General features: G+C 41.5%; 1 protein-coding gene across 1 annotated transcript in view; it reads right to left on the bottom strand.

Annotated features, from left to right (window-relative positions):
* The window catches only part of LOC149218242 (Peptidase C78, ubiquitin fold modifier-specific peptidase 1/ 2), a 207325-nt gene that overhangs the window by 50976 nt on the left and 135004 nt on the right, over positions 1 to 21345 (bottom strand). Inside the window, exons 4-5 of the mRNA XM_089383863.1 lie at positions 4920 to 5917; positions 4549 to 4666 (exon numbers count right to left, since the gene is read on the bottom strand). Of these exons, the coding sequence (XP_089239989.1) occupies positions 4549 to 4666; positions 4920 to 5917 (1116 nt within the window). The remainder of the gene's footprint in view (positions 1 to 4548; positions 4667 to 4919; positions 5918 to 21345) is intronic.

Here is a 21345-nt window from a genome sequence, read left to right as displayed (position 1 = left end):
ACAGTGATGTTTAATAGTTAAGAGTATTTTTCTTGCAGTAAGCATTTGTGTTTTAATCTTTTCTCAAATCTTCTCTAACTATGATATCTTATATACTCACAATTTCACACATAGAAGCATCTCTAAAACTGCATTTTTCCCATAGTGATTTGTCGGAATATTGTTGTATTGTACTGCTTAGTCAAATAACATTAAAACTGTCTAATCTTGCTTAGTCTAATAACATTAAAAATGTCTTATGTTCATGAATTTGAAACAAGGTTTTCAAATATGACAATCAAAATTCATTATGTTTTTGTTAAGCCTTAAACTCAATATTTTAAGATTGAAAGAATACTGATACTATAGAGTTTACACTTCTAAAGCTAAGTTTGAAAGGCAAAAATTTATAAATTTTAATGGAATTATATTGATCAGAAATCAAAGATTCTAGTTCTATTGAGAGTGATTTTTCATGTGTGAATAATTACTATCCATTTCTAATTTTAAGGAACCCCTAAAACTAACAGATAGAGGTCCAATGCATATCTTTATCACCAGTACCATCGCCTTAGTGGGCAAACAATGGCAGTGCTCACTTAAAAAATAATATTGCAGGTTGTCTAATGCAAGGAAGTACTACCTTCCAATGTTTAACCTAGTGGAAATATTTATATAGTATAAAATTCAATCTATTATTGGAGTTAGATTGAAACCATTTTACTTGGAACAAGTACACAATATCTCATATTATTTGGTGGGGGCTCTAAATGGAGAGTTATAAATCTGAGACTGAAGTAGTGGTCGTCAACCTTCAACACTGAACAGTACGCACTGCATGTTGGAATTTCTAAGTCTAACTGTTAGAAACCCTTCATGTACTTTACTGATTTATTCCTACCTACTTGTTTTGTTAATTAACAAGTTATTTACCATGTAAATACTGGAAATAAATACAAGTACATCAACTGAAGGAAACAGAAACAAGCACACAAATGACACCGTTGTTTTTGGACTAATGTCCTCGAAAAAACCCAATGCGGGAAAACCGGTGCAGCGATCTGAGGCTTGATCTATCAAGCAATTTCAGAATACAATTTGGGTGCCAAATCTGGCTCACCCAACAAAGAAAAATCTCAGCAGTAGTACCTGTCTACTCGGAAGCAAATATTCCAACAGCTCCACAGCTCCAATCTGCCCCACGAAACCCCAGCGTCAGCCTCTAGGGACTGCGTCAACTCTCTCTGGCCCAGCATTAGCCCAGTGTCACTCTGGCTTGGCTTACGTCAGCCTCTGGAGGCACTGCGTCAATCCTATGGCCCTCTGCATCACTCACGCTGACCCTCTGAGGCACTACGCAGCTACTGGCTGCCTCTGCGTGAGCCTTGGCTGGCTCTGCGTGAGCCTTGGCTTGTTCTTCGTCCCTCTCTCATGCTACTGCACTAATCCTCCCAGTGTTATCTCTGCCTCTCTGCTTCTGTATTCACTGCCCCTCAGCTGCAACTCTGATCACTCTCTCAACTTTCTCAGCAAACCCAGCCCCAGAAAGTCGAAATCTTGATCTCTTGGTGTGTTCTCCAAGTGACCTTAAGCCTCCTCTTATACTTTTCTCGTTGACAAATCAACGGCTAAGATTAGATCTGGCTTGATCCATGTCTTTTGGACCATTCTAACACAGTTTTATATTAATCCACATTAATATTTTAATTTCCCTAAGTTTAGACTTAGGGACTCCATTAAAAATATTAAATATTTCAATATCTCCTGAACTATTTAGAATCTACCCAAACCCTTTCTGGGTATTGGAGATCTCATGTGCCCCAACCTCTCCACAAAATTTCGTGGCTAGAGCACATCCGATGCTACCCCAAACCAACACTCCCTCTTAGCGAGAATTGTTCTCTAGCAATACTCCTCATTGAGTATTAATCTGATCATCCGGCATCAGTCCCTGTGTTGATGCTAGGCCTGCTGCCCATCATCTGCATTGTTGCATCATGTACTGCTACTCATGCCCCTGTTATTGCCACTGTTGCATCCGTACTGCAACTCCCTCTCATCCTGTTGCATTGTGTTGCCCATAGCACTATCACTGCTAACTGCTATAGCTATCGTCCTCAAGGCGAAGTGCTTGACATGATTTATGTCTAGAACGGATAGGATTCTGGCCTTCCAGACTAGGAAGTTTGAAGCTCTGTCCAGTCTGTCCTGGTCTCTTACCCCGTTCACTGCCATCTCGCTGCTCCTCTACTTCCCTCTTGGAAGTTCTTGGTGTGACTCCCTCTAAGCCTCGATTTCCCTCCTGGAAACCCTTCTACCAATGTCGAGATGCCCCCACTCCGATCGTTAGTGCAGCTGCACCACTGATCTGGATTTCTCGGCTAGAAATCCTCAGTAGCAACTCCCTCCTCCTTGGCCTTGCCCTATTAGGTATTGTTCTAACTACAGTACCCCACCAACTCCACTGCAACTTACCCACAACCTCCTAAACCCCAACAAACTGAAGGTTAGAGCTCCTACGCTCTGCGCAATCCCGACATCGGCAAATCAGCTTCCTCAGCCAACTGCGTCAGCCCTCTTGGCCTCTGCGTGAGCCTATCTTTGACTCGCTCAGCCTCTGCAATGCCTCTTCTTGGCTCGAACTTGATGACACAATTACTGCGTCACCCCTTCCTTGTTACTTCTCTGCTAGGAACAACTTTTGTCACTCATAAACCGCTGTTTTTTGTTGTTGCTGCTCTGCTCGGTTGATGTCCTCAGTGCTCCTGTGATCTGCAACCACACTCTGATACCATGTTGGAATTTCTAAGTTTAACTGTTAGAAACCCTTCATGTACTTTACTGATTTATTCCTACCTACTTGTTTTGTTAATTAACAAGTTATTTACCATGTAAATACTAGAAATAAATACAAGTACATGCTCAACACATTACAAATCATCAACTAAAGGAAATAGAAACAAGCACACAATTGACACCATTGTTTTTGGACTAATGTCCCCAGAAAAACCCAATGCAGGAAAACCAGTGCAGCTATCTGAGGATTTGAATTATTAAGCAGTTTCAGAATACAATCTGGGTGCCAAATCCGACTCACCCAATAGAGAAAAATCTCGGCAGTAGTACCTCTCTACTTGGAAGCAGATATTCCAGCTGAAACCCCAGATAAACACTCCGGCAACTCCACAGCTCCAATCAGCCCCACGAAACCCCAGTGTCAGCCACTAAGGACTGCGTCAGCTCTCTCTAGCCCAGCGTCACTCTGAATTGGCCTACGTCAGCCTCTAGAGGCACTGCGTCAGTCCTCTAGCCCTCTGGCTCACTCACACTGACTCTTTGAGGCATTGTGCAGCTCCTGGCTGCCTCTGCGTGAGCCCTAGCTAGCTTTGCCTGAACCCTTGGCTGGTTCTGCGTCCCTCTCTCTGACTACTACGCTGATCCTCCCGATGCTATTTTTGCCTTTCTGCTTCTGTATTCACTTCCCCTCAACTGCAACTCTAATCATTCTCTCAACTTTCTCAGCAAGCCTAGCACCAGAAAGTCGAAATCTTGATCTCTTGGTGTGTTCTCCAAGTGACCCTCAAGCCTCCTCTTATACTTTTCTTGTTGACAAATCAACGGCCAAGATTAAGTCCCTAATCAACGGCTACGGTTAGATCTGGCTTGATCCATGACTTTTAGACCATACTAACACAGTTTTATATTAATTCACATTAATATTTTATTCTAAACTTAAGGACTCCATTAAAAATATTAATTATTTTAATATCTCCCAAACTGTTTAAAATCTGCCCAAACCCTTTCTGGGTATTGGAGATCTCATGTGCCTTAGCCTCTCCACCAATTTTCATGGCTAGAGCACATCCGATGGTACCCCAAATGAACATTGTATACTCATGTAGGATTAGTAACTACTATACAAAGCCAATCGTTGAGAATGAATGGGCTCAAAGCATTGGGATATGTACTCGAAATAGTTTAGTTTGGTATCCCTCTTTCTTCCTTGATCCAATATATTCATAAATTATAAACTAAGTTTACCAGGTGGATTTTGTACATTGATTTCAAATGCAACAACAACACAGTGATCACAGGTTTGAAATTTGTGGAGCTATTTTTTATCTTGGAGGCCCCACCACAATATGTAACTACCACTAGATACGTGTTCTTAATGCATAGGCTCACAACCAGGATAATTTTTAAGCTGTTTAAACTTATCTATTATTTAGGAAGGACCATTGTAAGCTCAGAACACCCTAAAGTAAAATGTGATTCATATCCTTAATTTGGTAGGTCTTCCCAGTCCGTTAGGTCCTCTGTGCTTTCATGTGTCAAACAGCTGAGACTTAAGCTGGTTGAACTCATGAGCAACAATTAGAAACTATTTCCTTCAAAGAAATATAACACCCATCCTTTGTTTAAAAAGCAGATTTGCCAATGTAATTCAGACATCATCTAGTAAAATTAATAAATTACAATAGAGAAGACCCTCTACTGTTTAAGAAAAACTGGAAAGACACTGTTTGCTAATACAGGAATATGGGATAAATTATTTTTGTAGTTTATTACCTGAGCAGGATCCAGAACAAGAAGAATAGCTTCTTCATCTTTGGCACTTCCTGACTTGCGTCTCCGTTGAATTCCAACAATTGTTCTTGAATGTCCATTATGTTGAAAATACAAAGGCCTGCTTGTAGCAATCATGAATCAAAATTAACAACCATTATTTGTCTCGTATTATTAAGCTTTAGTTCTCATAGAATTTACAAATACATCATACTTGAATTTTGAAGAGAACGAAATCTCTTGAGATACAGGGAACACAATGTTCAGTCAAACATAGATAAAACACAAATACAATACTCCGGACAGAAATTTGTTTGTCTGAGATGTTGATGACTGTCGTGATTTTGTGAATCATGAAATATACAATTACTCACGTCTGTTGGCTGGTGATAACGCGTTCTTTAAACTGCTCAACAGATGCTTTGGAATGCACACTTTTTTCCCCCACAAAATAGTTCCAGACCCAGTCAAAAAGCACCTGATGATTGTTACTTTTGCCTGCATTAAATTCTTTACCAGAACAGCTAGTACTGCTATAGGCTGTATCAAATTTCACAAACTCTAAGGAAGAATATTTTCCAGTATTGATACAATCAGAACAAAGATGAAAGTTCTCTCTTTGAGTACTTTCAAATATGAAGCCTCTAATTGGAAATGCTTCGCAGCCATCACATTGAACCTCAAAATGAAGAAACTTATCTAGCGGTCCATTAGTTTTAATTGCTGGTGTGCCTCTAGCTCTTCCTTGAACTATCTGACTCTGTCCATCAGCTGAATGCGTCTTGTTCTTCACTGCTTCACATCCAAAATCTACAATATGTGCTCTAAGGCCAAAGGAACGTAAAAGAGCAGCACACTCTGTTGTTCCAATCCATTTTCTGCATCCATATATTTCGAAATCTAGTGAATCAGCACCCATTACATCAAAACCCCTCATCCAAGCAATCTCCAACCATTTTTGCAGTGATGGAATATCTGGGACAAACCCTGAACCTCCAAATAACATTTCTTTTGCACCATATGTTTGTGTTAAGAGGTGGGAGCTCAACATTTGAATATTTCGCCATCCACATCCCCATCCCAAGTCTTCTGAGCTCGTACTCTGAAAATGATCAATATGGCCTGAAATTGCACTGCATGTAAGGCCATGTTCCTCCTCCAAACACTTTCTAAGTAGAGACATTAAACCTTCTTCAATCCTGTAAAAGTTGCTTTTAATTTGGCAACTAACTAGAAGAGATACTTGATCGTGAATATGCTCCCCTTCCAATATCTCAAGAAGGCCTTTTTGTCCACAAGTACCCTTATTAGACGAAGCGATATCATTTGAAAATCTTGCATAATCTCCAGGCCTCCTATCTTGACCTGCAAGCTGGTTCACCAACATAGGCTTAAAATCTTCAGTAGTAAATCAAGTAACCCATACCGACAAAAGCTGATGAATTTAAGAAATAAGCCAGTTCACAAACATGTCATACAGATCCAAGGATCATAGGATTTGGAATCAACGCTGGATTTAGAAGGACCCAATAACATGTAGAAACTTGAAAGCACTGACACCACAATGAACATACAGACTATTTTCCAAAAGAAAAATGGGAAGCCCATATCTTGGTGTCGAACTTATGTCTTAGTAGATGAAGAAAAATTAGCACAAATAACTGGTCAAAGGAATTGATGTTGTCGGTGTCATGTGAAACGTGCAGGATGGCACATAAAATTAGATTGTCAAACGCTGTTTAGTAGGCCTTGCATAAGCTACTATTACAATACAATCATTCAAGGATGTTAGCAGATAGATCACAATTGCGTATTTGGAATCAAATTGGGAATAACACTTGTCCACAAATATCATGATCTTGTAACATTTGATATCACAGAAAATGAAATGTCATATTGTTTGCTCAAGTATTTAATAGTCGAAGAAGCAAGCTCGTGAGCATTAGGCAATCTTCCCAACAGTTTTACTGTTGTCTCCTTCATGCCTTCCCATACTAAAAATGAAGGCAAGGACTAACCTTTATTTCGATTATAACTCCCTTTGAAACCATCATAAATACTCCATTGGTATAACAAGATGGCCAAGGGCACTTACTAACTGTCAAAGCATGTGTTAAGTGTGGATCCACCTAAGATTACAAGTTTATAAATGACAATGAAAGAATCACAAAATAGTGTGTACACTTGATTTAAATAAATAAGAAAGACATAAGGATCACAACATTTTTTTACAAAAACATACTAATTGTCATGCGGCTCTTATTCAAATCAGTTTTATTTACAAGAAATCAAACTTACAGGATTTAGACTTCAGTTTTTACTGCACAGTTGTTGGCACAATCAATACCAGCACTACCCATGAGGAATGCAGAAGGGCGTGGTTTGTGGGGTAGTTCCTTGGATGGCCTCCTGTATTCTTGACAGTGCACAAGGATATTTCTGATCTCCTGTATTCTTGACAGTGCACAAGGATATTTCTGATAGATTCTAGTGGATCGCCACTGTACCCGCCAAAACTGATGGGAAATTTGCTTTGTGTATGCTCACAGCAATCCCGGTAGCAGACTCCAATTTCAAGATTCGATGTCTCACCCCTTGCCCACAGTTGAATCGATTTTTGTTCACAATTTTAACACAATGGAATTGGATAGTGATTGAGATGGCGGAAGCATTATCAATCAGATTAGCAAAGTTGATAAGGTCCTGGCAACCTGCTGGATGTGCACACACAGAGCAGCGACCCACTATTACCTTGGCCCAAGTCACCGCTCTTTAGACCTAACTACCTCCCAAAAGGTCAAAGGATGATTCACAATAGTAACTCCAAGTAAGACTAGTGCCTCCTATAGGGTCAAGGAGTGAAGGAGTTAATGTATGGGGCTGTTCACTGTTTCTATGTATGATTTAGCAGTAGAAAACTAAACAGCATATACAATGACACCAAATGACAGAAAATATATCATATAACCAGTCAATTTTGATGTACAGATATTATCCTAACCTAATATGGTCTAACTTTTTCAGTTTGGACTGTTGATTAGGAATATATGGGATGGATAAACTTGTTGTCCTGTTATATCCACCTGCAAAAATGCAGGAAATGACAGGGACAGCAACCTATATGGTCCAATTTACCCACGCAATGAGTGCCAAAGCACTCCTAGATGTTAGATGTAGGGCTGGAAAGTTTGGAGGGTAAAAGATAAGGCTTGTGACACCTCTCCTCAACCTGTGACAGCTTAAAAAAAACCAATTTCCAGCAAGCTGAAAATAGTTTTTTATGGAAAGGGGTTTAACTTCCTCAGGTAAAGTGCCCAAAAATTTCCAAATCTTAGAATATTATTTAATTATGGCTGGAAATTGAATAGATTGGACTCTAAACAGTAAAATAGACAAGTATAAGCAAGCTGCAGCCACTTGAAAGATTTTTGCAAAGATTACTTGTAGAGTGCCAGAAATCTCGATCTTTAACGCAGATCTTGTGTGCTACAGCCAATAAAAGCTTCAACTCGACTAGATACAAGTGTAAGGTATCCCCAATGGAACAATGTATCTGTTGAAAAATCTAGGGCATAGCAATTAAGTGATTTCTCTTCTATTAGTAACTGCTTATGAGTGCTTTTTACTTCTTTAGATTAGGATCTTCTATTACTTCGGTTAGTAGTGTTCTTCATTAAACGGCTACTAATGCATAAACCATAAAAAGACAAGAGACACAAAATATAGGCTATCAGCCAGGGCCAAAACCTCTCCCACTTCAGAGGAAAACCCGCACAAATTCTTCTTCTTATAGAGATTCCAATTGACGAATACCAAGGCCAAGACCCTTGACCTATCTGCCACTCCAAGATCAAGACACAAGATCCTTAGTCAACGATAGTCAACCTCCATCTCGGGCTCTTCTTCGACCTAGGCTTTCTTCTGCTTTAGACCTTCGGCCTTCTTCCACTTCGGTTCCCTAGGAGGACTTCACTTCTCCTTAGCTTCCACTGCTGCAACAGACTTCTCCTCGGCCTTCACTGCTGCAACAGACTTCTCCTCGTCCTTCACTGCTGCAACAGACTTCTAGCATGTATAGAGTTTTTCTACCCTTAAAACAATCCAAAGAAATACCCTAAGAACCTCGCTCTTCTTTCTTCTTTACTTCGCAGGTTGGGAGGCTTCTCCTTTTACCCTTTTCACACTTCTATTTCAGATCACTGTTCCACCGAAATTCTGTCTCAGAAGTGATGCCGAGCAGCCCTATTTATAGTTGTTTCCTCCTTAAATAAGTCGACTTGAAGAGGGTGAGCCGACATGTCTGTTGGAGGAGATAATTAATTCCACTTTGAAGCCGACTTGAGGTTAATGCTTGTGCTTGGTCTTAGAGGGCTACTTGACATTTTCATTGACTCATATACAAATATAATATGCCCAAGAAGGGTCCTTCATACATGACATAGACTCAAATTGACTTGTATGACTAGATGACAAATCCTAAAGGCTCACAATGGGAGCCATCACTAAAAATAAAATTCCTTGCTCATGAAACCCATGAGACAAGCATTAATAATAATTTTATTTTTCTTCTTTTCATCAATTACATAAAATCATATTTCCACATGTCATCACGAACACCGAACCTAGTTACATTTTTCAACACTCCCTCTTAACTAGGGAGGCATTCATAATGGTACTTGGTCATTCTCAATCTAAAGAATTTCTCATAAGAAGAGTGGGATTGGTAACCCATATGTTTAGCATCATATCAACCAGCATTGTCACATAGCAAGGCCTTGACTAAAAGCTCTATCTGTTGGTTTGGGGTAGCATCGGATGTGCTCTGGCCATGAAATTTCGTAGAGAGGTTAGGGCATGTGAGATCTCCAATACCTAGAAAGGATTTGGGCAGATTCTAAACAGTTTAGGAGATATTAAAATAATTAATATTTTTAATGGAGTCCCTAAGTCTAAACTTAAGGAAATTAAAATATTAATGTGGATTAATATAAAACTATGTTAGAATGGTCCAAAAGACATGGATCAAGCCAGATCTAATATTAGCCGTTGATTAAGGACTTAATCTCCGCCGTTGATATGTCAACAAGAAAAGAAAAGAGGAGGCTTGAGGGTCACTTGGAGAGTACACCAGAATGATCAATCATTCTAATCTCTAGAGCGGAGTTTGCTAAGAGAGATAGAATCAGTGATTAGAGTTGCAACTGAGGAGCATTGAGTACAGAGAGACAGAGATAGTGTCGGGAGAGCAGCGCAGGAGCCAGAGAGAGTGGCGCAGTAGCAGCCAGGGTTCACGCAGAGGCAATCGTGAGTTGCGCATTGCTTCAGAGAGGCCAGCATTGCTGACGCAGAGGGCCAGAAGGCTAACGCAGGGCCTCCTGAGGCTGACGCAGGCCCATTCAGGGTGACACAGGGCCAGTGCTGAGCAAAGAAAGGCTGACGCAGTCCAGAAAGGCAGACGTTGGGGTTTCTGGGGCAGATTGGAGCTGAGGAGTTGCCGGAAGGTTTATCCGGGGTTTTAGCCGGGACATTTGTCTCAGACTAAGAGGTACTACTGCCAAGGAAATTCTCTATTGGGTAAGCCGAATTTGGCACACAAATTGTACTCTAAAATTGCTTAATAATAAAACCCTCAAATAGCTGCACCGGTTTTCCCACATTGGGTTTTTCCGAGGACATTGGTCCAAAAATAACGGTGTCATTTGATGTGATTGTTTTTGTTTCCTTCAGTTGTTGATCTGTAATATGTTGAGCATGCACTAGTGCTTATTTTCAGTATTTACATTGTAAATAACTTGTTAAGTAACAAAACAAGTAGGTAGGAATAAATCAGTAAAGTGCATTGAGAGTTTCTAACTGGTAGACTTAGAAACTTCAACATGGTATCAGAGCATGGTTGCAAATCACAGGAGAACTGAGGACATCAGCCGAGCAGAGCAATAGCAACAGAAAACAGTTGTCTCGAGTGACAGAAGTTTCTAGCAGAGCAGCAACAAGGGAAGGGTGACGCAGTGCCTGCGTCATCAAGGGTGAGCCAAGAAGAGGCAGCGCAGAGGCTAAGGGAGGCAAAGGGAGCCTCACGCAGAGCCACGGAGAAGATAGGAGGGCTGACACAGTTGGCTAAGGAGGTCGGGTCGCTGGTGTCGGGATTACGCAGAGCCTAGGAGCTCTGACCTTTAGGTTGTTGGCGTTTAGCAAACTGTGGGAACGTTGCGGAGTGGAGTTGGTGAGGTACTGTAGTCAGAACAGTACCTGACAGGGCAAGGGCAAGAGGAGGGAGTTTCTACTGAGGGTTTCTAGCCGAGAAATCCAGATCAGTGGTGTGGTTGCACAGATGATCAAAGTAGGGGGCATCTCAACATCGGCAAAGGGATTTCCAGGAGGGAAATCGAGACTCAGAGGGAGTCAGATCGAGAACTTCCAAGGAGGAAGTAGAAGAGCATCATGGCACTACACGAAGTAAGAGACCAGGACAAACTGGATGGAGCGTCAAACTTCGCAAGTCTGGAAGGCCAGAATCTTATCCGTACTTGGCAGAAATCATGTCAAGCACTTCGCCTTGAAGACGATAGCTATCCCAGTCGACCGAGATGAGAACGACAAGGACGAGGAGGCAATAGTGAGGGCCAAGAGCATCATCCTTAACGAGGTCATGGACCATGTAGTACCACACATTGCCGAAAAGGAAACAGCGTATGAGATGTCGGAGGCCCTAAAGAAATTGTACCAGCATACTTCTGTGCAGAGAAGGATGTTGTAGAGAATCAGCTGAGGTCATATGAGATGAAGAAGGGAGAATCGATTGACACCTTCCTCGAAGGACTGAATGAGATCCGAGATTAGTTGACTACTATAGAAGCCACACCGAATCAGGAATTGATGGTGAGGACAGCCCTGAATGCAGTCTCAGAAGACTGGGAGGTATTTGTCTAGAGTATACTGGGCAGAGGGACACTTCTACCTTGGGATGAGATGTGGGCAGCTCTTTGCCAAGAAGAGATCAGACGGCAATCAAAGGCGAGAAGCAGCAGTAAGGGGATCAAAGTTAAAGAGGAGGAAGATGTTGCCCTAGCATTTGAGGGAAAGTAAGAAAAGCGAAAGAAGAAGAATCTCTACAAGATCAAGTGCTTCCACTGTGGGGAGCTGGGTCATTATGCAACCCAGTATCCAAGGAAGAATAGTAAGGGAGAGTCTTCCGAGACTAAGGCAGTGCCAACAAGGGCAGAGAAGGAAGTGGAGACAGACAATGATTATGCCATGAGTTCACATGCACCACTTGAGCGTAAGTGAGGAGACGTCGAGCTGTAGTCAGGCGGACTACATGCGATGGGGGGCAGGATCCTCGAGGTACCCAACCTCCTGGATTAGACCTTGCTACGAGAGCCCCGATGAGGAGTAACGGGACTCGTTGATGTGGGTAGAGACGGATGTGGATGAAGCAGTAGAGAGAGCTATAGGGTAGGATTCCTAAGACAGCGCGAGGCTTGCAGGCTGCAATAGTGCGAGAGGCACAGGAGTGTTTCACCAGTGCAAGATGGCACAGAGAGGTGTGCAACGGTGCAAGATGAAGGGAGTTGTTGCAGCAACGCAGAGGTCAGAGAGGGAGCACTTCTCAGCAGCAGAGGGAGCTTCAGCATCAGGAGGGTCTCTAGCCCAACAGAGGGGTCAGAGTTGGGAGATCAGTTACTTACATCTCCGTAACTGAGTTGCAATGCAACAGTGGGCAGCATGATGCAGCATGATGAGAGGAGATGCAATGCAGATGCAACAGTGGCAGTGGCAAAGCCATGGGCAGTAGCACAGATGCAGAGGGAGCTATCGTACAGATGCAGCGGTGGTAGTGGCAGAACCATGGGCAGCAATGCAGAGGATGGTGGGCAATAGGCCCAGCATCATCACAGGGACTGATGCCGGATGATCAGAGTAATACTCAGTGAGTATTGCTAGAGCACAGTCTTCGCTAAGAGGGAGTCTTGGATTGGGGTAGCATCGGATGTGCTCTAGCCACAAAATTTTGTGGAGAGGTTGGGGCACATGAGATCTCCAATACCCAAAAAGGGTTTGGGCAGATTCTGAACAGTTCAGGAGATATTAAAATAATTAATATTTTTAATGGAGTCCCTAAGTCTAAACTTAGGGAAATTAAAATATTAATGTGGATTAATATAAAGTTGTGTTAGAATGGTCCAAAAGACATGGATCAAGCCAAATCTAATCTTAGTCGTTGATTAGGGACTTAATCTCGGTCGTTGATATGTCAACAAGGAAAGTATAAGAGGAGGCTTGAGGGTCACTTGGAGAGTACACCAGAATGATCAGTGATTCTATTCTCAAGAGCGGGGTTTGCTAAGAGAGATAGAATCAGTGATCAGAGTTGCAGCTGAGGGGCATTGAGTACAGAGAGGCAGAGATAGTGCTGGGAGAGCAGCGCAGGAGCCAACGAGAGTGGCGCAGTACCAGCCAGGGTTCATGCAGAGGCAATCGGGAGTTGCGCAATGCTTCAAAGAGGCCAGAAGGCTGACACAGGGCCTCCTGAGGCTGATGCGGGCCCATTCAGGATGACGCAAGGCCAGTGCTGGGCAGAGAGAGCCTGACGCAGTCCAGAAAGGCAGACGTTGGGGTTTCTGGGGCAGATTGGAGCTGAGGAGTTACTGGAAGGTTTATCCGAGGTTTCAACCAGGACATTTGTCTCAAACTAAGAGGTACTACTGCCAAGGAAATTCCCTGTTGGGTAAGCCAGATTTGACACCCAGATTGTACTCTGAAATTGCTTAATAAGAAAACCCTCAGATAGCTGCACCAATTTTCTCGCATTGGGTTTTTCCGGGGACATTGGTCCAAAAATAACGATGTCATTTGGTGTGATTGTTTCTGTTTCCTTCAGTTGTTGATCTGTAATATGTTGAGCATGCACTCGTGTTTATTTTTAGTACTTACATTGTAAATAACTTGTTAAGTAACGTAACAAGTAGGTAGGAATAAATCAGTAACGTGCACGGAGGGTTTCTAACTGGTAGACTTAGAAACTTCAACACCATCTCTCCACGAGATCTTAGCACAATGTTGGCGAGATCAATGATGTATAGACACCCTCATCATTGTCTCTCTTGGAACATACCCCACCTGGTTCTCAAGGTTTGTTCCACCAGGACTATTCTTATCTTGGATTCCCAGTCCTCGAAGAATATCGGTCCTCTATGACTACTCTTGTCTTGGATGCCCTAACACATCCTCAAAGACCATTGGATGCCAGATGCTTACCTAATCCTCCATTTTGTCTTCCCAAGTGAAGACAAGATTGATGTATCTATCTCTCCCTCTTAATTAGGGAGGACATATCTATTCCAATAAAGGAATGTACTCATTTCTACAGAAGGAATGTACCTAAGCTCCCTCTTGGCTTAGGAATTTCCAAGTTTCTTCCAAGTAAGAAACTTGTTTCCAAGATCCCTCTTAATTAGGGACCTACAATAGCTCCTTAGGTGGAGATGATGGGAAAACTAGCTACTTGAAGAACTCCTCTTCCCAATGTCATGAATTTCTTTTCGTTATCTAGTAGTCTTCATGTCATCATCGGAAAGTGATCCATCAGTACATATCTGGCCTTCCTTCATGCCATGCTTCTTTCTTCATGCCATGTTTACTTAAGGATATTTCATCCTACTACATGTGCATTGGTGGTGGAAAACATCCATAGATCTTCCCTTGGCAGTCCTGCATAAACAGATCTAGATATTTGTAAAAATAAAGGAATGAACATTAACATCAACATTACCTTTTTGATGGTCTTTCATCATTATATCTTCTACTTTGCATCAACATCCTGCATACATATCGACACATCTCCCAAAGATATATATATATATATATATATATATTGTCAAGGGTCTCTTTCTTTTTCAAACTTCATCAAAGTCTTCATATCTTCCATGGAGATATCCTATTCAAGTCTTATTGGTTTTTTGGATGTTGATATTGTGGGTGAATCTTCTAGATAAAGACAGAGATCAAGTCAAAACGATCTGAGCTTTTGATTAGGAGTTAATCTAGGTCGTTGGTTGTCCAACATGAAGATATAAGAAGGGCCTAAGGCTCATTTGGAAAATACACCAAGAGAGATCAAGAAATCAATTTTCTGAAGTGAGAAGTTCTTAGGAGGAAAAATCGATTGAGTAGATTTCTTGTAGCAGAGGGGCAATGACAATCCGGAAGAACGAATTTCCGGAGAGTGCGAGGCAGAGGGAGGACAGAAAGACATCCAGAGAGACACTGACGCTGGCCCAATCAGTGTTGACGCAAAGGCAGTGCAGTCCTTGAGGGGAAGTTGAGTTTTCTGCTAAGGGAAGTCAAGTTTCAATTGTTAGGAGCCTCGGTGTGAGTCTGGGAAGCAGACGATCAATTTTCTCAACCAGTAGAGGATCCGGAAGAGGGGCAGTGTAATACCCAGTAGGGATGACGCAGAAACTACCTAGAGTGACGCAATTCTGCGCAGAGGCCACGCAGAGGGTGACGCAGAGCCTCCAGTTCAGTAGGATCAGTCACTGATTCTCCCAGTGATAGGGTGAGATCATTTCACCATTCTTTTGTCCAGTATTCTCTCTATATCGGATTGCGAGTTGAGCATCCTAGAATTGTGCTCAAATTTTCTCCTGCATAATAATAAAACCCTCAGAGTTGCTGCACCAGTTTTCCCACATTGGGTTTTTCCGAGGACATTTGTCCAAAAATAACGGTGTCCTATGTGTTTGTATTTCCTTGCTCAGTTTCTAAGTTTCAGAATCATATTTAATTTGGTGTAAGGAGCTTCAATGATTTATTCAATATTTCAAGAACAAATCTAAAATAGCTTTGTAATGTAATTTATGATCTAGGTGAAGTAGCTTCAGCTGGTTGCAGTAGGATTCCAAAGATTGTTAGATCTAGGAATTTTGACATGGTATCAGAGTTGTTGATGTGAAACAGGAAGAGCAGATCTAGCACTGAAGCAAGGGCCAACTTATTGCAGCAAGCAGCAGTTCGAATCCCATGAGGGATTGCGTAGTTCTAGCCAAGAGGGCTATATTTTCGTGGGTGTCTCTCTCTGAGTGAGCCGACAGAGAGGTAAGACTGCCAAAACGAGAATTTGCAGAGGCTGAGGGAGCCACGCAGAGCCTCAGTGTAGAGCTAGAGGGACACAATTTTCTACAAGCTAAGTGCTGGGCAGAAAAGCCATCGAAAGGAGGACGCAAATTGCATAGTGAGGGAAAACTTCCTCAATGATTTATTGTCGAGGAAATCAGTATTTCTCATTTGCTGAACAACAAAGGAGTAGCAAACTTACTAGCTCCAGCAGGAAGTGCGTAAAGCAGCCTAGGAGCTACACAGTAGTGAGAAAGAGGGATTTGTTCGACATTTTTCGAAGGATACGACAATCAATGGCTTGAGCGATCAGGGCAGGTTGGACAAAGCTTCTAACTATGTCATCTGGAAGGCTAGAATGTCTTTCCTTCTAGATGAGCATGCCCTCAAGACATATTTTGATAGTGTGATATTTGAACCTGCAGACGCAGATTCGCTAAAGAAGTACAAGGTTGAGATGGCAAAGGCCAAGAGGATGATCCTGGATGGAGTCAAGGATCACGTGGTGTGCCACGTTACTAGCAGAGCAACTGCTAAGGAGATGTGGGATGCTTTGACCACATTGTATTAGGGATCTTCCGAGCAGCGGAAGATGTACTTGGAACAGAAGTTGAGATCTGCATAGATGGAGAAGGGAGAGTGTGTCGATCCATTCCTCACGAAGCTTAAGGAGACCCATGATGATTTGTCGGCTACGAGGCATACACCTCAGGATTCGGAGTTACTGAGACTGGCCCTAAATTCTGTCTCGAATGAATGGCAAGTCTTTGTCGAGAGTATCTTGGACAGAGCAGCATTGCCCAATTGGGATGAAATGTGGGCAGCCCTAAAACAGTAGGATTTGAGGAGAGACCTAGTCAAGGTCAAACTTCACAAAAGCAGCAGTAGCTATGGGTCGAAGCCCAAAGTAGAGGAGGAGGATAACGCAGCCCTTGCATCGAAGGGGCAGCAGGGGCAACATAGACAAAAGAAAGACGTCTCTAAGGTGAAGTGTTTCAGATGTGGCAAGATGGGCCACTATGCATCCCAGTATCCTTTGAAGAAAAAGGACAAGGATGAGAAGCACGATCCTAAGTTTGCAGCCGCAAAGATCAAAGAGGAGGAGAAGTTCTCCATGACAACCAAGATACCTCCAAGAGGGAGGTGGGCTAATATAGAACTGTAGTTCGATAGAGCTACAAATGGGCAGAATCCTTGAGTAGCCCACCTCTTGGATCATCACCTTGCTACGGGAACCCATGTTCAGGAGTTTTCAGGAGGTGCCATGGAGTGTTGGAGCGACAGATGCAATAGTTAGCAGCGCCAGAACTTGAGTAGCGCAGAGTAGAGCGGCGGCAGTGTGTGGAGGCACAATGTAGAGCTTCAACAGCATAGTGGCTTCAGAAGGCAGCGTGGGACTTGCAGCAGTTAGGCTTTCAGCACCAAGGTGTATCCACTAGACATTGTCCAGTTTTGGGTGTTTTTAGTTGCTTCTCTCAGCAACTGAGTTGCAATACGGATGCAGTGTTAGCAGTGGTAGTGCTAGCAGCATAGCAGATGCAACGTTTGAGAGGGAGTTGTAGTACAAATGTAGAATTGACAGTGGCAGTGTTAAAGGCAGCAGTATAGTTGCAGAAGCAGAGCAGTAGTTGGTGGACAGCATGTCAGACATTAGCAGCGCAAAGGACGATGCTTCAAAGTCAAAGCAATATGCAACAACAGTATATTGCTAGAGCACATTCCTCGCTAAGAGGAAGTGTTGATTTGGAGTGGCATCAAATGTGCTCTAGGCCTCAAATTTTGCAGGAAGGCTTGGGCACATGCATTCCAAAGAACCCAGAAACTGTTTTGGGAAATTCCACCCAGAGATGATTATATTAAAATAATTAATATTTTTAATGGGGTTCCTAAGTCTAAACTTAGGAAAATTAAAATATTAATGGGTATTAATATAATTGTGGGTATTAATATAATCTGAGCCTTTGATTAGGAGTTAATCTAGGTCGTTGTTTGTCCAACAGGAAGATATAAGAAGGGGCTTGAGGGTCATTTGAAAAATACACCAAGAGAGATCAAAAAATCGATTTTCTGAAGTGAGAAGTTCTCAGGAGGAAAAATCCATTGAGGAGATTTCTTGTAGCAAAGGGGTAGTGCGAATCCGAAAGAAAGAATTTCCGGAGAGTACGAGGCAGAGGGAGGACAGAAAGACATCCAGAGAGAGACTGATGTTGGCCCACGCAGTGTTGATGCAAAGGCAACACAATCCTTGAGGGGAAGTCAGGTTTCCTACTAAGGGAAGTCGAGTTTCAGTTACCGGGAGCCAGGGTGTGAGTCCAGTAGGCAGAAGATCGATTTTTTCAGCTAACAAAGGATCCGAAAGAGGGGCAGCGTAATACCCAACAGGGGTGAAGCAAAGACTGCCGAGAGTGATGCAATTCTGCGCAGAGGCCATGCAGAGGATGACCCAGAGCCTCCAGTTCAACAAGATCAATCACTGATTCTCCTAGTGACAGTGTGAGATCATTTCAACATTCTTTCGTCTAGTATTCTCTCTGTATCGGATTGCGAGTTGAGCATCCTAGAATTGTACTTAGATTTTCTCCTGCATAACAATAAAACCCTCAGAGTTGTTGCACCGGTTTTCCAGCATTGGTTGTTCCAGGGACATTTGTCCAAAAATAACAGTGTCCTATGTGTTTGTATTTCCTTGCTTAGTTTCTATGTTTCAGAATCATATTTAATTTGGTGTAGGCAGCTTCGGTAATTTATTCAATATTTCAAGAAGAAATCTGAAATAGGTTTGTAATGTAATTTACGATCTAGGTGAAGTAGATTCAGCTGGTTGTAGTAGGATTCCAGAGATTGTTAGATCTAGGAATTTTCACATTTCATTCCCAGGAGCTTCCAATCAGAGTTCCTCAGTTGTAGTCAACCACCTCATACTTCATATGAGGACATATTATGTTGATTTCATCTAGCAAATGTGTGACCCATGCATTCCTGCATCCCTTTGAGGGAGGAGATCCTTTCTTTTGATCATGCTCTTAAGATAGAGAATTGGTCCATGTTACCTACATCCATATGACATGACTCTTCAATATAGACTGTAACTACACATACCTCATTTTCCTTTGGGTCATCCAAACTTCCTGTATCAACTTCCTTGATTGAAAGAGCTTCAATCCCTTGACCTACTTCACTTTTATGTCATCATACTATCATCCCATGAATTCCACAAGTTTGAAATTCTTGATGAAACACTTGCTTTCACTCATGATCGATGAACCTTTCAATGAAGATTCCATCAGAGAATCTTGAGGATCTAAAGTATCCCCATCAGCAGATGTTTCCATTTGACAGATGTTCGATAAACCTTGTACTAGATGACCTTGGCACTTGTGTTTTCAATGAGATTCCCAAGAGCTATATCCTTGACTTCCATAGATTCTAATTGTCTTTCATGCTTCTCTATCATGATGTCCCAAGTTCTTTCTTTCAATGCTTCTATGATGCCTTGATGCATCCTATTATTTTACTTAGTGAATCATGATAACCATATCTTAGAAGATTTTGGAACTTGAAAAGAACTTATGTGAGGAAGACTATCTCAATAGTGGAGATATATTACTTCCTCCTTCTTGGATTTCTTCTTTTCAACTTCCTCCACTTCCTTGGTGATGTGGGCTTCTTCTCTTCTTCTTTTGTTATTGTCCTTCTTGAGCTTAGGACAATCTCTCCTATAGTGCCCATATTCTTGACACCCATAGCATTGTATTTTAGCCATGTTCTTCTTCTTTTTCTGAGGACCAAACTTTCCAAATTGTCCCTTTCTTTTTGTCATTGCAGCATAAGCTTGATTTTGCTCACCTGCTCCCACATCAGATTTGGCCTTTAGTCTAGATTCTTCAATCTTGCACAATGACCATAGATCCTGGAATGGAGTAGCTTCTTTCTTCCCATAAATACTTGAAGTAAAGTTACCCCACTCCTCTGGTAGTGCATTTAATACAATTGTAGTCATTTCTCTATCAAACATGACTTCTCCCAGATCTTGTAGTTGATACCAGATCTCAAATATCCTCATAAAGTATGAGGCTATTCCATTTTCCCTTGACATCTTTAGCTTGTAGAGTTCTTGCCTTAATGAGATGACTTCTCCAGCAGTGCTTACGGAATACAACTCTACCAGTTTGTCATAGATTTCTTTTGAAGTTTCGAGTTTAGATACGTATGGGATGATGGGATCCTTGATGGATTCTATGAGAATCCTTTGAGCCCTAACATCCCCTTTCATATACTTGGCAAGAGCTTCAGCATCTTCCTTTCTTGGTTTAGCGATAGAACCTTTGACATGTTCCATAACCTCATTTTCAATGAGATTCAGATCTGTCCTTTTCTTCCATGCAAGATAGTTTGAAGCCCCAACCAATTTGTTGCTTTCCTTGCAAAAAGACATTTTGACAGATTCAAATGTGGACATAAATATACTTACTTGATAGGATGCTCCTTCTTCTTGTTGCTTCCTTGATGTTGATGATGATATAGAGGATAAAAAACTTCTCCTTGATGAGGGTATTTTTCTTCAAGAGTGATCCTTGATCCCACAGAGAGTGAAATGACACCGCCTTTTGATCTAGCTTCTTTTGGATGAATAGTCTTCAAAACATTGAAACGAACAAAGTTCGTTCTTCAGGTTAAATACTTCAGAAGACTTGGAATATAAAGATCTCCATTGAGATACAAGAATATATATTAAAATTTATGAATAAGAATGATGATACAATGAGAGTGAGGGCCCTGTATATATAGCCAGGTAAGTACCCTTTCACGAACAGGTATGTTTGTAGAGACATGCCTCTTTGTTTAACTAATTATTAACTAACTAATCATTATTACAATTATTTATATTTATATTATTTATATATGTTCGTAACATTGCCTTCCTCCTCAACAAAGCATTGTCCTCAAAGCTTGTTAATGCACAAGGCTTGATCTCTTTTTCGGTTTCGAATGTCTTCTCATCTCGGCACTGTCATCTTTGTTGATGCAAGCTAATATGATCTTCTAAGTGAAACAAAATTGTCACACTGAGAATGCATCTGACCATCCTAAATTAATCTGTTGTGGAATCTTGCGGTGATTGGAAACTTGTGATGAATTGTTGTCACATGAGTGGATTGCACTGACATTAGTATTCTTCGGAACATCAATTTGTTGTTTCTGTGCTAAATAGTCTCGATACATAGCATGGATGAGTTGTCGACTCTCATGATTCAAATGTCGATAGGGAAGTTTTTTGTTTCGACTTTCCCTTATTAGGTGTGTGGAAATTTTTTGATTTTCTTCACGTGAAGATGTAGTTGAGATGGTTACAGAACCTTCACTTGAGATGTTCATCGTCTGCACTGTAACATCTACGTGTGTTTTTTCTTTAACCGGTTTGCCTTCTTGAGTTATGATATTCACCGAATCGATATTGATTCTCTTATCTTTAACTTGGATTGTTACGACTAGGGAATTTTGATACTTCTTCTTGAGTAAGTTGTTCTAACTTGTCTTTTAATGATTTATTATCGTCCTTAAGTTTCTTAATTTGAGTGAGTAGACTTTGATTATGGTTTCTCAAATGTAAAAGTTCTTTGGTTTTTGATTTATCAACCTTATTTTCAATGTCTTAACTTTTAAGTTTTTCATCTTTTAGATTTC

Source organism: Pinus tabuliformis, chromosome Q (genome assembly GCF_031772625.1).
Source record: "Pinus tabuliformis cultivar Carrire ecotype Pingquan chromosome Q, CPIR1, whole genome shotgun sequence".
NCBI classification, from domain to species: Eukaryota; Viridiplantae; Streptophyta; class Pinopsida; order Pinales; family Pinaceae; genus Pinus; species Pinus tabuliformis.
The sequence above is the reverse complement of the archived record's forward strand: the minus strand, read 5'-3'. Positions and strand labels throughout refer to the sequence as shown.